The sequence below is a fragment of the Pteropus alecto genome, unplaced genomic scaffold, assembly GCF_000325575.1.
Source record: "Pteropus alecto unplaced genomic scaffold, ASM32557v1 scaffold3, whole genome shotgun sequence".
In the NCBI taxonomy this organism is placed as follows: Eukaryota; Metazoa; Chordata; class Mammalia; order Chiroptera; family Pteropodidae; genus Pteropus; species Pteropus alecto.
Window position 1 is genome coordinate 44,485,011 of NW_006442484.1, and position 16,539 is coordinate 44,501,549.

At 34.1% G+C, this 16,539-nt stretch overlaps 2 protein-coding genes across 4 annotated transcripts in view; one reads left to right on the plus strand and one right to left on the minus strand.

Moving 5' to 3' along the window:
* CIR1 (corepressor interacting with RBPJ, 1) overlaps window positions 1-4,133 on the minus strand; it is a 30,382-nt gene extending 26,249 nt beyond the window's left edge. Inside the window, exon 1 of the mRNA XM_006921211.3 lies at window positions 3,963-4,133. Coding sequence (XP_006921273.2) covers window positions 3,963-4,034 — 72 coding nt within the window. The 5' untranslated portion in view covers window positions 4,035-4,133. The remainder of the gene's footprint in view (window positions 1-3,962) is intronic.
* The window catches only part of SCRN3 (secernin 3), a 35,808-nt gene continuing 23,402 nt past the window's right edge, over window positions 4,134-16,539 (plus strand). For 2 of the 3 annotated variants that reach the window (XM_025039223.1, XM_006921215.3), the window contains exons 1-5: window positions 4,134-4,222; window positions 5,998-6,167; window positions 7,633-7,814; window positions 8,305-8,504; window positions 11,228-11,440. In XM_025039223.1, coding sequence (XP_024894991.1) covers window positions 6,009-6,167; window positions 7,633-7,814; window positions 8,305-8,504; window positions 11,228-11,440 — 754 coding nt within the window. In that variant the 5' untranslated portion in view covers window positions 4,134-4,222; window positions 5,998-6,008. Of the gene's footprint in view, window positions 4,223-5,997; window positions 6,168-7,632; window positions 7,815-8,304; window positions 8,505-11,227; window positions 11,441-16,539 lie in introns of those variants that run through there. The other variant, XM_015596587.2, reaches the window with a different exon arrangement.

The following is a 16,539-nucleotide window of genomic DNA, read 5'->3' on the forward strand; positions in this document are numbered from 1 at the left end:
CTTGCACACAGTCCTTGTGTTATTTCAGAGAGGAGAACGACCATCTCTCTACATGGAACACATAGAGACTTGAAAACACAGAGGGCACAACCAGTAGGGTTAAGCAATGCCTACAGATGCCAATGGGAGTCACTGACACCCCAAGAGAGGAGAAAGAGAAGACAAAGAAGAGGAAAAGAGGAAAAGAGGAAAGATAGTCATAGAAAAAAGAGAAGACACACGAGAGGAAGCACATAAGAGACAGATGCATCAGATCTCTCAAGGGCACCCACACCACAGGCTGAATGTGTCTCTATGTGAAATTCTCAAAATCACAAAAGTGGTGAAGGCAAAAAGCCCACACAACTTATGCAAGGATATTTAATCATGTTACTTCTAGATTTAAAAGGTATCAATGCCTTCTTACTTCCTTTAGAATAAAGGACAAAGCGTTTGACCACCATTTGACATAAATAAGTCAAGATTTTCTCTCCAAACATGCCGTTTTAAGAAGGTAAATTCTAGGATAAATACACTGATAAATTATAATTATTAACCTTGGGTGGGGGCAGATAAGAGGAGGATGTGGGACAAGACTGCCATTATTAAATTTTAGAAGGAAAAAAGGGGTAGTTATTAGTATTTTAGTAGTGATGAGATAGGAAGGTTCTATGGGGACACAGTTTAAGTTGTGGACAAGACAGATCAGTATGGAGATAAAAGCAAAAACTGAAATGAAAAGAGAACCCTTCATGAACAGAATATAGCAGAAATTTCTTTTGGCATAAGTTTCTGAAAATTTCTTCCGCTGACTTCATACTCACCAGTATAATGTTAAAGAAAAACCTAGACATGTTTGGAATTGTCACTGTAGCTCGAAATGCAAACAGGTGTAACAGAGAAATACAAGGTGTCACTGCCTGATAGAATAACACAGTAGTTATAATATTCTAATGAATAATATATTACTTCTAACAGAATCACTACCTTTAATTTGCTTTAGATTTTACAAAGTTATTTTACTATCTCAATTGCTTAAGAGCTTAAATATATATTGAGTATTTACTAAGGACTGGAATAAAAAGTAACAAAATATATTTTTACCTTCGAAATGCTCAGAATCTGCTAACAGAAAATCACACTAACTTTTCTGTATGTGTAAGCTCTTTATAATAAAAAAGATATGAACTGTATAAGTAAATAAAACAAAGTCTGATATGTGGATAACAGAGCTATGTACAAGATAAAGAAATAGAACAAGACAGTGATTAACTTTAGGGAGCAAGAAGAAAGGCTCAAATAATGAAATGCTTTATAGCAACTTTTGGTTTTAAAAGCTATTTATTTTTAACAATTAACTATATTCACAGGTAGCCAATGTTATCCATTTCTTGTGTATCTATATCCTCCCAAAGATGTTCTAATGCTAACATACTGAAAGAATATATATAAAACAAACATACACACAAATATTTTCTTTTTATAAATGGTAACACATAGTGCATGTGCACATGCACGTGCGTGCGCGCGCGCACACACACACACAGACACACACACAGAATGTGTATAAAATTCTCTGCCATGGAAATAATTTCTAGATCAGTAAACGAAAAGCTTTTTTGTATTTTGGGAGGGAGGAAGCTGAATATCGTTCTATTGTGGGGCCATACCACCATTTATTTAACCAATCTCCTGCTGTACTGATGGGCATTAACAAAATTTCCAATTTTTTGCTATTATAAACTTATCTGCAACAGATAACCCTGTTCAAGTAGCTTCATACAGGTTAAGCAGGGTTTTGAAGTGGATCAAAATTCTGCCAAGGAAAAAACAGGGTATGATATTACTAGCAGAGGGAGCAATTCAAAGAAAGGCTCAAAGGTATAAAATAGGAATTAAGCAGTTTTATATTACTGGAGTATAGAATGTGAAGTGGGAGAATGGCAGGAGATGAAGATGGAAAAATAAATTGAAGCTAGGTTACTTGGACTTAATCCTGTAGTATTTTAATAAGGAGTGGGAAAAGATCATTTTTGTGCTTCAAAAAGACCACTCTGTAGAAACAACCCAAATATTTGTCAACTGATGAATGGACAAATAAAATGTGCTATCTCTACACAATAGAACCATTCTGCAATAAAAAGGATTGCAATACTGATACATTGTGCAACACGGATAAACTTTGAAAACATTATGCTAAGCAAAAGAAGCCAGTCACAAAAGACCACAATTTTCGTGATTTACATGAGATGTCCAGAATAGGCAAATCCACAGAAACAGAAAGCAAATTAGTGGTTGCCTAGGGCTGGAGAAGAGGGATCATTAAGGACAAATGGGAGAGACTGCAAATAGATATGAGGTGTTTTTTTGGGGGGGAGGGTGATGGTTTGGGCATTAAAAACCGCTAAATTGTGCACCTTAAATGGGTGTTTGAATGGTATGTAAATTACATCTCAGTGACAGTAATAAATAATTTTTAAAAATAGTCTGATGGCCATGTAGACTGGAGGCAGAGTTAGGAAATATAACAGTCTAGGTGAAAGATGATGAGAGTCTAAGCTAAAACACAGACAGCAGTGACAAAGAAGAGAGAAGGATTCAAGAGATATTTGGGAGGTAAGACCAATAGAATTTATTAGCTGACTAGATAAAGGAGTGATAGGAAAGGGATGAATCCTGAATTCCTGGCTTGGGTGACTGCATAAAGGATGGTGTTACTACCTATATTTCCTACACATATGAGATAGGAAGCATAAAGAACAGAATTCATATGAAAGATAAGTTCCACTTTAGATATGTTGAGTTTGAGATGCCTGTAGGATATCAAGATGAAACTGTCTAGTAGATAATGGTCTTGAGGTGCCTGGAAAAATGGGGAGAGATCTGGGGCTGTATATTTGAGTCATGAGTGAAGAGGGGGTAGTTAAAACCATGAAATTGGATGTGAATGCTTGGGAAAGCATATAGAGGCCAAGGATGAAACTGTGGGTAACACCTGTATTTTAGGTAAGTATGTGTGTAGGGGCAATTAACATTTTATTGAGGAATAATACATGTGTCTAAGTAGTTAACATTTTATTGAGTATCTCCTCTATGTGGTGGTCACAGTGTTAGGTAGTACTTTGTTTCAGAGTTTTTATCTACACCATCTTACTTAATCGTTAACAATTTCACAAATCAAGGCAACTTCGTTAATAATTTCACAAGTCAAGGCAACTGATACTGATCATTCTTAACTTACACATTAGGAAAGTGGGATAAGGAATATTAAGTATTTTGTGCAAGGTCTCAAGGCTAAAAGTGACTGTGCTGAAATAACTAGAAGCTAGGTCTTATTCCAAAGCTCAGTCTTTCTACTTCACCTCTGCTTTCCACTGCTATTTAAGCATGGTTTTTCCGTACTGCACTTGGTAAACACATAATTGACTACTTAAAAAGCCAAACTTCAAGTAGGTCATCACACAGACGCTACATTAGCGAGTGGGATAAAAAGAGGAAGCAAACTTACTGGATTTTGTTAACCAATGTCTCTATAATAAAAAATAAATTAAAAAAATAAAAAGAGGAAGCGGGGGGGCGGAGTTGGCATTTTCCTTTAAAATCTATCTTATCTTAAATAAAGAGGGAGTTTTCTTTGTACAGAATAGCAGCGCACAGAAGCTGTGACGCCCGGGACCTGAAAAGAGAAAACCAGAATCTGCTGAAATGAGGAACCCTATTATCAATGTCTTCATATCCTACGGATTTACATTCTTGCTGACAGAACCAACAGAGCAAATGAGGGACGCCCGTCTCCCTGTAGATGTAGAATAAACGTCGAGGGGCGGCTGTGTCAGCGAGTCTCAGTGGGGAAGAAGGGGCTTTAGGTGTGGAGAAGAAGCGGCTCTCCTAGAGATCCTAGAGAGAACACTACTCTCACTTCCAACAGACCCTAGGAACCCAGGCGCCAAGGGCTAGCACCCTCCCCTGCTCCTCGTACTCACTTTTTTGATATTGGATTTGGAGGCAGGATGAAAGTCCTTCTTGCACATGAAATTGGCGAAGGATTTCCCCATCTTGGAGGTCGAGCTGGGGAAGACAGCCACTAGATCCCTGAACAATGTAAACAAACTCCGCCGCCTAACCGGAACTGCGCCCGCCGCGGCAGAGGGGACTTCCGGGGTCAAAGGTAACAGCTTCCGGCAACTAACGCCTTCACCGGCCCCTCTACGCTCGGTTGGTTCCCTTTACACTCTGAGGCCAGGTGAGGGGGCGTGCATGGTGGAGGGGCGTGTATAGTTGAGATTGGAAGTAGGAAGACCGGCGCGGTGGGACCGCGGGGCTCCTGGGAAAGGCTTCAGGTCACAGCTGCTCCAGCTGCAGTCTGAACGCCTCCCGACTGGGGTGTAGAGTACAGCCTGGGGGGAGGCTCTTCTGCACAGGGTGTTTCAAGTTCGAGCCCTTTACTCTGTGAACTCTGACTCGAGTCGCCCAAACTTTTCTGCACTGATTTTCTCATTTGTGTTATGAAAATAGTAATTCTCGCCCTCTGTAGCACGTTTGTGAAGATGTTTCTGAAAGCAGTTAGTGAACTAAAGCATGTAAAATAGAATGTCAATTCTACAAGAGCGAGGACTGTGTTTTGTTACCAGCTGTACGGTGCACGGAACAGAAAAATGTTCGATAGTTATTTGTTGAATGGTAGGTGCAGCTCGAAGGCCCTTGAGACTCCAGGGTTTTGCGTGAACGTGGCTGCTACTGTAATAGGGGATCCACCAAGTCCTCTTGCGGGTGTGCGTATGTGTGATACCTTTTGTGAGAAATTTACCTGTCTGCCAAATGATAATAACAGCTTTCTTTTGAGTGTCTTCTATGTTCTACGCACTGTGCAAAATGTTTTACACGTTGTCTTACTAAATTCTCATAATAGCCCAAAGAGATATTTACCAATGGGACAGGAGGTTAGAGAGAGATTGAATAGCTTGCCAAGGTTATGTGGTGGTGGAACTAACTTTGGAACACAAATAAAAGGCAACCCAGGAAATAAAGGTTGAAATAGACGCAGAAAAGAACAGAAGCACTCATGACCTCTCTCCATCACTGAAGAAAAGAGAGAAAAACTTAGGGTTTCAAGCTGAAATTGTTTCTTATTTGAATAATTTTGTTTTCTTTTTAATGAAACATTTATTAGATTTAAATTTTGTTTTTAAGATGCCTGCATAAAGCCATTCAATGGTTTGGGCATTATAAAATAAACTGTAAAACAATGTGTTTATTCCGGAAGCAAATAAAAAGTATGAGATGCTTAAATGTTCTACAAAAAGTTCGGATCTAAGATTTTTCTGAATTACAAATGAAGACACAATCTTGATATTACATTCTACGACCAGTATTTACAGATTATATATGTGAACTTCCTCCTGGAAATATCAGTTTTACTGACATTTTTTCATATTTGTCTGATTAAGTCTTTTTGAAAATGTCAGTCTTATCAGTATTATCTGTGTGTATTCTTCTGTGTGTATTCTTCTCCAGCTCAAAGGAGACCCTTCTTCTTTTAGGAAATACTGGGTACATAATACTGGTACTTTTCCATAAGATGAGTTCCAGTAATGAGAAAACAAAGAATAAGATACTCTCAGCCCTCAAGGATTTCACAGTCCAGTAGGGGGACTCACATATGAAGATAAATATAGTGAAATATGGTCTTTATGATAGTAGAACTAGGTATAGAGATTCCCTAATATGGAAATAGTCAAAGATGACTCAGGGAAGACTTGAGGAGAAAAAGATCTTAGAGGGTAAATTTGACCTATAGAAGAAGGTACTTGCCATTTTATTATTGATTCTTGAAGTACAAGATTTGTTCCCAGATCATACTGATCTTTTACGATAGTATATGAAGTTTAAAACTTTAAAGAAAACAGCTTTTATTAGATACGGCAATAATATCCCGTCATCATGAAATAAAACTCTTTGTTTTGTATATACTTAAAATGTTTTTCTCTTTTTGTTTTGAATCTTCTATATGATTTTCAGTTAACAAAGAAATGGAACCTTGTTCCTGTGACACTTTTGTGGCATTACCTCCAGCAACAGTTGAAAATAGGATTATTTTTGGAAAAAATTCAGATAGACTCTGTGATGAAGTACAAGAGGTAGTTTTTTTCCCTGCTGCGGTTCATGATAACCTAAAAGAACATCTTAAGGTGGGTGAAATAAAGTTTTATTAGCAATGTTTCTTTAAAAATATCATAAACCGTTATTTTTATCATTAGCTAGCTATTTGGCAGAGACTATAGAAGTTAAAAACTCAAGAATTTAAATTTGAAAATTAATTTGAATCAGAACTAGACTTCTGATCTTTTATTTCAATGATTTAGAGGCAGCTGAAATAATAATAATAATAATTGTTAATTCTTTGATCAAATATTTGAATGCTTTCCATATGTAAACATGTTAAATAAGGCAGGGATTTAAATCCTGTTGTCAAGCTTAGAGTCAAGAAGAGGAATAGGATGCGTATGCAACTAACCTCATTATAAAGTAGGGTGATTTTAATGCTAAATTTAAGAGCACCATGCTATGACAGAAGCGGAGAAGGAACAATTAATTCAGACTAGAGATGAAGGAAGACTTCAGGAGGAGTTGGGATTTCAGCTGAAGTTTGATGGACAAAAAGAATTATGATTGGTGTAGAATAGGAAAAGTCATTCCAGACTCTGGAATACTGGTTTTATCATCTAGGAATAGTTTTATTGGGCCCAGTGATAACACTATCAACATGCATTTTATACAGTCATTTGATAGAATACATGTTAATTAAAGGATCCTTTAAAATTTGTATTAAAAATCCTTTAACCTAGAACTTGTAAAAGTTCCACATTATGCTTTATTGCTAACATATATTTCTTAGATTTCATTTAATTGATATTCTAATACTAAAATTTATTACGTTAGATGTTTTCTTAATACTAGGCCATTTTTTCTTTTGCTGAGACTGTTAATTCATCTTGGATCCATTTCCACTTTTATCTCTTCATATTTAAATGTAGCCTTTTCTGTCAACCAGTGGTTCTCATTATTTTCACTGCTGCAGGCATACCAGATGGGTGACTTCCACATGTGACATGGGCTTCTATGACAATACCCTGTGTTTAAGGATTACCATATGAGACTTATATCACTAACTAAAGATTAATCTTGGACATTGAGATTGAGAACTGCTTCTTTAAGTTTCAACTCACATATATTTTCCTATACAAAATGTTTCAAGATTTCACAACTGGAAACCATCTCTCTCTTGAGCTTCCATTAGCTCATCTTCACTTTTCTTCATGGCCCTTATCCTTTATATTTTGTCGTATCTTAGTTAATGTACAAATCTTAATTTCTTGAAAGCAAGATCTGTGTCTGATTCATCTTTGTAACTAACATTTCTTAGCAGAATGCTTTATAATAGGAGATGCTCAGCACATAGTTGAATGAATAAATGCTTTAGGGTCAATTCTGAATATGTTTTAAGAATAATGCCTTTATTATTAAAATTTTCAATATAGTTATACTTCCTTTATCTTTCTCATAATGGTCATGTCTTCTGATTGATATTGAAAATTCTGGACTTTGATAACTTCTTTTTTGGTTTTATGGTTGTTGCTATGACTTTCTTTACAGTGTACTTACATAGAAATCGATCAAGTTCCTAAAACATATGCTGTTGTCCTCAGTCGCCCAGCTTGGTTATGGGGAGCAGAAATGGGAGCCAATGAGCATGGAGTTTGCATTGGGAATGAAGCTGTGTGGGGAAAAGAAGAAGTTTGTGATGAAGAGGCACTACTGGGCATGGACCTTGTCAGGTTATTTTTCTGTTATATTAAAAAAATTTTTTTGGACTTTGATGCTTAATAGTGTCAAAAATGCTTCAAAATACAGGCATGCAATGTAAAGACTCTCAAATATTAATTAGGAGAAGGCTAAAGGTTGAAAATTATGATTCATTGGCAGTACCTAACATATTTTATCAGATTTTAACTAATTCTCAGAGTAACCTCATGGAGTATATATTATTATCCCCAGTTTACAGGTGAGATACCTGAGGTTCAGAGATAAAGTAACTTGCCAATAAATAACAAGTTGGAATTTGAACATTCATCTATTTGACCCCGAAAACTTTGTTTCTAATTCCAAACTGACTTCAGAAGAAATAGTTTTGAAGATAGATTTCAGTATATCTATTAACTTGAAGGAATTTTTACTTGGATATGATCACAAAATCTCACATGCATTAAATCATTTAAGATAATGGAAAGTTATTTTAATCTGAAAACTGTAATATTTTTATTTTAGGCTTGGCCTTGAAAGAGCTGATACAGCTGAAAAAGCCCTCGATGTCATTGTTGATTTATTAGATAAATATGGCCAGGGTGGAAATTGTTCAGAGGGTGGGATGGTATTTAGCTATCACAACAGTTTCCTGATAGCTGATAGAAAAGAAGCCTGGATTTTGGAGACTGCAGGGAAGTACTGGGCCGCAGAAAAAGTACAAGGTATGAAAACTTTCCATCATTTCTTTTACAATTAATAATTGCAGACATTGCATTTAATTGTCTTTCAAGATTTATAATCCAGTGCAATGAAGGGTTGAACTGCAAGGGAAATGAAAAATTTTGAAAGAACATACAATGAAAGAGCACTATAGAGAGCTTTCTTGACAAAGAGAAAAAGGTGATATTCTCTCTTTCATATGATATGAATTTTAAATAACCTTATATATTTTTTGTACAATAGCTGTTAGCTGTTTATAGTGCTTTTCTACTTTTTAATAATTCCTTACCATATTTTTCTCTTTGAACTTTGGGCTGAACTCTAAAATTTTATCATGTGTGGGTATGGAGGTGAGGAGAAAGGAGTGGTATTGGGGATGGGTGTCTGTGGGTTAGTGGTTGGAAAGAATATGTTGATCATATATTTCATTTTTCAAGTGAGAAAATCTAGATATGTGAAGTGAATTACTCAAGGCAGTGAGTGAAAGACTTAGAATTAAAATCTTCCCATCTTGACTCAGTTAGTTCAATGTTCTTTCACTAGAGTACAGCCTTGTGCTCAAGCACAATCACATACTTCTTGTGCACTTAACCTCCTGGATTGCCTGGTTTTACTAGGGAGATAAGATACTCATGTGAAAATATTAAATGGTGCATGAATGATACAGACACACAGATACTGTAAACATTTAGAGAAAGGGAAAGTCATTGTGAGCTGGAGGAGTTCAGAAAGGCTTCATGAACACAACCTCAAGCTTTGGAGGATTTGGATGTTATTTTTCACAGTAGGTCATTGCCAGTTGTTTTGATGGACATTTTATTTTATATTTTGCATGTATATTTACTAATACACATAATTGGATTTAGAATATTTTTCTTATTGAGATAATTGGCCCGATTGTCCTATTAAGAACTTTTTATTTTATTAAATGTGCTACACGAAAGGGAGAAATGAATAAATGTATTCTTTTGAAAAAGATAGCCTCACCAACCCATCCAAAATGAACACCTTCATTGGGTCTAATTCTCCAGCTGTCGATTAACTTTGCCAGCTGGTTTCTCTTTCTTTACTAAATGAACCCAAAAAGTAAATAGTTAAACTGTAGAGAATTCACTATAGAAAATTCTTCTTTTATGTCTTTGATTCTATCATGACTTAAGTCTGGTTTTCATAGTGACTATCTCAAGAAATCAATTTAATTGACTTTTGCTTGGCAGACTGTCATGCTAAATATGTTTTAAAAAATTATCAATTTTAATTTATCATAATATATTTCATTTATTATGATCTCTTTAGCACAGGCTTCTATTGTTTCTTCTGTTTTGTATTTCAGTTGAATATTTTGTTTATAACTTAGTACCATGATATTTTTGGAAGCCTTATATTTCTGTTCTAAACTTATTTATAACTATTTTAAAAACTAGTTTATACAAAAGACTAATATCTAAAATACATAAAAAACTCTCAAAACTCAACATAAAAAAAAAAAATCCAATTAGAAAAATGGGCAAAAGACATGAGACATTTCATCCAAAGGGATATACTGATGTCAAAAAAACACATTAAATCATATTCAACATCTTTAGCCATTAAAGAAAGGCAAGCTAAAATCATTATGAGATATCACCATAACTCTATTAGCATGGCTAAATTAAAAAATGACACCACCAAATGCTGGCGAGAATGTAGAGACTGGATCGCTGAGACATTGCTAATAAGAATGTACAGCTACTTTGGATAACAGTTTAGCAGGTTTTTAAAAAATGTAGACATGCAACTACCATATAACCTAGCAATTGCAATATTGTGCATTTATCCCAGAGAAATAAAAAATTTACATTCACTCAAGAACCTCTACATGAATATTTATAGCAGCTTTTTCCATGATAGCCAAAAACTGGAAGCAACCCAGATATCCTTTAATTTGTGAATGGCTAAACAAATTAGTACATACGTACCATAGACTACTACTCAGCAATAAAAAAAGTATGAACTATTGATACATATAATAACCTGAATGAATCTTTAGAGAATTACACTGAATGAAAAAGACATTAGGTTATATACCGTATAATTCTATTTGTATACCATCCTTTTTTAAATTATTTTTTTTATTTTTAATTTTAAAAAGTTAGACATTTATACAATCCATGAAATGATCCCCCTGATTATTCTAGCACCCATCTGGCACTATGCACAAGCATTACAATAATGCTGACTGTATACCCTATGCTATACTCTAAATCCCTGTGACTGTTCGTAACTACTAATTTGTACTTCTATAACATTCTTAAATGACAGAGAAATGGATAACAGACTAGTGGTTGTCTGGGGTTAATGAAAGAATAGGGGTGGGAGATAAGGGAATGTGACTATAAAAGGACAACTTGAGTGATCCTCATGATGAAAATATTCTACATCCAGACTATATCAATACCAGTATTTTGCTTGTGATGTTATACAAGTTGTTACCATTGGGGGAAACTGGGTAAAGGATACACAGGATCTACTACCTCTTAAAACTGTATGTGAATCTATCATTATCTTAAAATAAAAAGTTTAAAAAGTAATCCATTTGTCTTTTTGAATATGTAATAGATGCATATGGTACAAAATTTAGAAGCGTATGTTTATGTTTAAATAGAGATTATGAATTATAATGTCGAGATAGCTACATTACGTTAAATATGACTTTCTTTTCCCTTACCCTATTCTTTGAAAATAGGGGGAGTTCGTAATATTTCTAATCAGCTTTCTATAACAACCAAAATTGATCGAGAACACCCAGAGATGAGAAACTATGCTAAACAGAAAGGTTGGTGGGATGGCAAAAAGGAGTTTGATTTTGCGGCAACATACTCTTATATTGACACAGCCAAGATGATGATTTCACCAAGCAGATATTGTGAAGGCTACAAGCTTCTGGATAAACACAAAGGTAATTTTATCATTTAAATAATATCAAAATGAAAAATGTTTTGTGTAGATATAATGTGGGTATGATAAATGTTTTTTCGAGGAATTATTAGTAAAGATTTAGTTTTATTTAAACTAAAAACATTGTAATATTGTAAGCTATTTTTTGAGATGAGCAAAGTGCTGTATAATTGTGAGAGGGTAATGATTTTTGAAGGACAATTTCAGATTTGTAATTCTCACCGTTTTTTCAGCTCTTACTAATATTCTTAAATTGGGATTACTGTCCTTCTCAGAGTTCATGGGAACATGGAGACAGAGTTCTTTGACTATTGCTGCTGCTTCTTTCATTTATCTTGTGATAATATTATTATTGGTTATTTTTTATTAGAAAAGTTATATGTAGAACTGGTCAAAAAGACACTGAGCAGATTAAGAATTTCCACTTTCCACTCCCAAACTCTGGAAATGCTGAATAAGATATTTAAACATTAAAGACATATGAAGCTAGTTATGAGGATAGGAAGAGGAAATAACTAGCAAAAATGAAGAGAGGACCCATAGTGTTAGCAAGATTTGACATGTGTTTTTCCCATGCAGTTTTCCTCCTCTCTCTGTCATCTCCCATATCAGTCACACCTATGTTGTATGTATAAATCAAAGTAACATCCAGTTGTAGAACATGTGTGTCTACCAAATTGGATGTCTTCTGTCATAAACCTAAATAAAGAGTAGGAGATTATGGGGAAAAAAAATCAGATAAAAATTTTAAAATGCATTGAAATTCTAAAAAAAAAATATATGTAATTATTGAAATAAAAGTAACAAATGTTCAGTCAAGCATTTGGAGAATGTAGGTAAGCAAAAAGAAAGAAAAATCACTCATAACAAGCACTCAGGACTCACTTAACGTTAAAATTTTTTAAATTGCAAAAGTAAAATGTGTTATTGTTAGCAATTCTTCATAGCCATATTTCTATGTATACATACACAGCTTATTTTTAAAAATAAAAATAGGTTAATACTGTATATCTTCTATTTTAATCCACTTTTTACTTGATTTATTAGGAACATTATTCCACATTTTCTGTTATCATTTAGTTTGAAACATTTCCAAATTTCCCTTGTGATTTATTTTTTGACCCATGGATTATTTAGTGTGTTAATTTCCACGTATCTGGCTGTTTCCTAGATACCTTATTGTTATTGATTTCTAATTTAATTTCATGGAACTCAGAGAATTATCTAATCTGAACAGCAGAGAACATACTCTGTATGATTTCAGTCCTTTAACATTTACTGAGACTTATTCTGTGGCCTAGCATATGGTCTATCATGGTGTACAAAATACACATTATGCAGTTGTTGGGTATAGTGTTTTATAAATATAAATTAGGTCAATTAGGTCAGGATGGTTATTGTGATTATCTGTGTCTTTACTAATTTTTTTCCTTTTCACATATATTATTGAGAGAGGAGTGTGAAAGTCTCCAGTTATGTTTATGAAATTGTCTGTTTCTCCCTTTAATTTTGTCAGTTTTTGCTTCACGTATTTTGAAGCTCTGTTAATTAGGTGCATACACATTTATAATTGTATGTCTCTCTGGTGAATGGGCCCTTTTACCTTTATAAAATATAGTTTCTACGGGTAATACTTTTTGTCTTGAAGTCAATTTTAGCCTAGCTTCTTCTTTATGTGATATATATTAATTTGCTTTCAAACTATGTCTTTATATTTAAAGCTCATTTCTTATAAAAAGCATATAGTTGGTACTTAAAAAAATTTTTTTTGATAAGTTCTGCCTTTTAACTATAGCAAATAGTTCATTAACATTTAATGTAGTTGGTTCTGGTTCCAGATAACATGGTGTCTCACCCTCTGAATATAATAAAACAAAACAAAAAATACCTGGAAATACTTCATGGAGCAGCTATCTGAGGATTCTTAAAAGTAAAAAAGAGCAGGCAATAGGAGAAAGAAACCAAAACTTAAAGTAGGAATGACCCAACAATGAGTTTCATAGTTTTTTTCTTCCATATCATCCAGCCTGGTTTCAAACATTGTGAATCCTAGGGATGTGCACTGGGTGTGGACAGAAAATGGACTGAAAATCTCATAACATAATGCTACAGTCCAAAGTTACTCGATATATGAAGATCAAGACAATCTCAACAACTTGTAAGGGAAAAGACAATTATCAAATAACAACCACAAGATGATCTAGATGTTGAGACTATCAAACAAAGACTTTATAGCAACTATTTAAGGGGGAACACTCTGGATATGAATGGAAAGGTAGAACATATCAGCAGAGAAATAAAGCTAAAAAAATAACTAAATTGAAAAACACAATAACTGAAGTAAAAAATTCACTTGATGGGCTCAATAGAAGAATGGAGATGTCAAAGGAAAGAGTTCATGAACCTGAAGATAGATCAGTAGAAATTATCTAATCTGAACAACAGAGAGAAAAAAGAAAAAAAAAAAAAAAAACAGAAAAAAACATAAGCAAAACAAGCCTCGGGGACTGGGATAATACCCAAAAGTCTAAAAATTTATATCATTACAATCTCGGAGAGGAGTGTAATACAGACAGTTTTTTTGAATAAATAATGGATGAAAACTTCTCAAAATGAAAGAAGACTTAAACTTACAGGTTCAGGAAAGTTAGTGAATCCTAAACAAGATCAACTCAAAGAAATCCATGCCTAAATGCACAAATTGCTGAAAGCCAAAGATAAATCTTGAAGTCAGCTAAAGGAAAACAACACATTACATACAGGTTCATTATAAATCATGGATGCATAAAGGTGGTGAAACAGCATTTTTTAAAGTCCTGAAAGAAAAGATCTGTCAATTCAGAATTTTATATCCAGCTAAAATATTCTTCAGGAATGAAATGGGAATGAAACCATCCTAACATGTAGGAAAAATAAGCAACTTTTTGCCAGTAGCCCTGTGCTAAAAGAAATGCTACAGAGGTATTTTAGATAGAAGGGAAATGATACCATAGGGAAACATGGAATGAAGGAAGAACCACAGGAATGGTAAACATCTGGGCAAATATAACACTAAGTTTTTCCTCTTAAGATCTTAAAAATATGTTATAAGCCAAATTTACATTTCCTATAATACACATGATAACCACAGTATAAAGAGGGGAGTTCACAGGAACCTATATAGTGGTAGGATTTCTACATTCTACTTGAAGTTGTAAAATAGTAATTCTAGTAAACAGAAGAATTAAGTATGTGTATTGTAATCCTAGAGCAACTACTAAAAAAAAGTTACATAATAAGATCCAGTCAAGCCCAACAGCTAAATTAAAATGTAATACTATAAAATATATTTTTTTAAAAAAGGAAAGGGGAAATGGAGGAACAAATATAGAAAGACCAAATAGAAAACAAACAATATAATGTAGTCCTAAATTCCAACATATCTATAATAACATTAAATCTAAACACACCAATTAAAAGATGGAGTGTTTCAGATTGAATTTAAAAAAAGAAAACAAGACTCAGCTATATGCTACATTTAAGTAACTCACCTTAGATAAGTGAAAAGGAAAAGAATAGAAGAAGATGTGCCATGTAAACACTGATTGAAAGACAACTTTGTTGTCTATATAAATATTAGATGAAGTAGACTTTAGAGCAAGGTGGATTACCAGAAAGAAAGAGGGACATTACATAATCAAAAAAAAGATTTTTGTGCACCTTACAACAGAGCTTCAAAATATGTGAAGCAAGAACTAATAAAATTGAAAGGAGAAACAGACATTTCCACAATTATAGTTAGATAGTTCAATACTTTCTCAGTAATCAGAAAATCAACAAAGATGCAAAAGGACTGAATAATATCATCAACCATTGGGTCTAATTGATATTTATAGAATACTCCAGCCAACAACAGTAGTACACACATTCTTTTCAAGTGCTCATGAAACATACATGTAGACCGTATCCTGGGTTATAAAACAAATCTCAACAATTTAAAAAGACAAAGTATGATCTCTTTTAATAATGAAATTAAATTAAAATTAATTACAAAAGGATATCTGGAATATCCCCAAATACTTGGAAATTGCTTGACACACTTTTGATCTATTGGTCAAAAAGAAGTCTCAAAGGAAATTAGAAAATATTTTGAATAGAATGAAAATGAAAATCAATGTACCAGAATTTATGGGATGCAGCAAAAGTAGTGCTTCCAGGGAGATTTATAACATTAAATGCTTATGTTAGACAATAAGAAAGGTCTCATATCAACAATATGAACTTTCACCTTAAGAAACTAAAAAAAAGAGCAAAATAAATCTCAAGCAAAGAAAAAATAAAGAGCAGAAATCGACAAAACTGAAAACAAAACAATAGAGAAAACTAATCAAACTAAAAGCTGGTTCTTTAAAAGGGTCAATAAAATTGATAAACTCTAGACAGATTGACAAATTAAGGAAAGAAGATACAAGTTATATGTCAGGAAAAGGAATATCATTATAGACCCCACAGACATTAGGAGTATAATAGGGGAATACTACAAATATCTCTAGGTATATTCAATAACTTATAGGACATGAACCAATTCCTTGAAAACCACAAACCACCAAAACGCAACTAAGAAGAAAAAACTCTTGATTTTGCAATTTAATTGTTTGTACTCAACCTGCAAACTCTGTTCCCTGGTGGGCAGCTCAAATTTCAGTTCAGTTCTTTTATCTTTAGCTGAGATGCTTGTGGTCTGCCTCACACAAGTCTGGAGATTTGGGCAGAGTTTTTTTACACAGAATGTGTGTGGGGGAGTTCTCTCTCTCACCTTTATGGTATTCTGTGTTCACTTCCTAGCGTCTGTGGTTGACGTCCAGTTCTTCAGGCCAGAAAGACCAAAGTTTTCCATAGCTACCCGCACAGTATTGCACAGCATTGATTGTGGGCTTCTCTCAGACTAAAGCTATAACAAAAATGGGAAACTTACTCTGTGTATCATCTCATCTTCCAAGCATCACTTCCCCTCCAGAATTTTCCTGCTTTTGTTCACTATAAATAGCCTTCAGGTAGTTGTTTTCTGTGTTTCGTTCTGAGTTTATAGTTATCTGAGGGCAGGTTGGTGTGATATGAGCT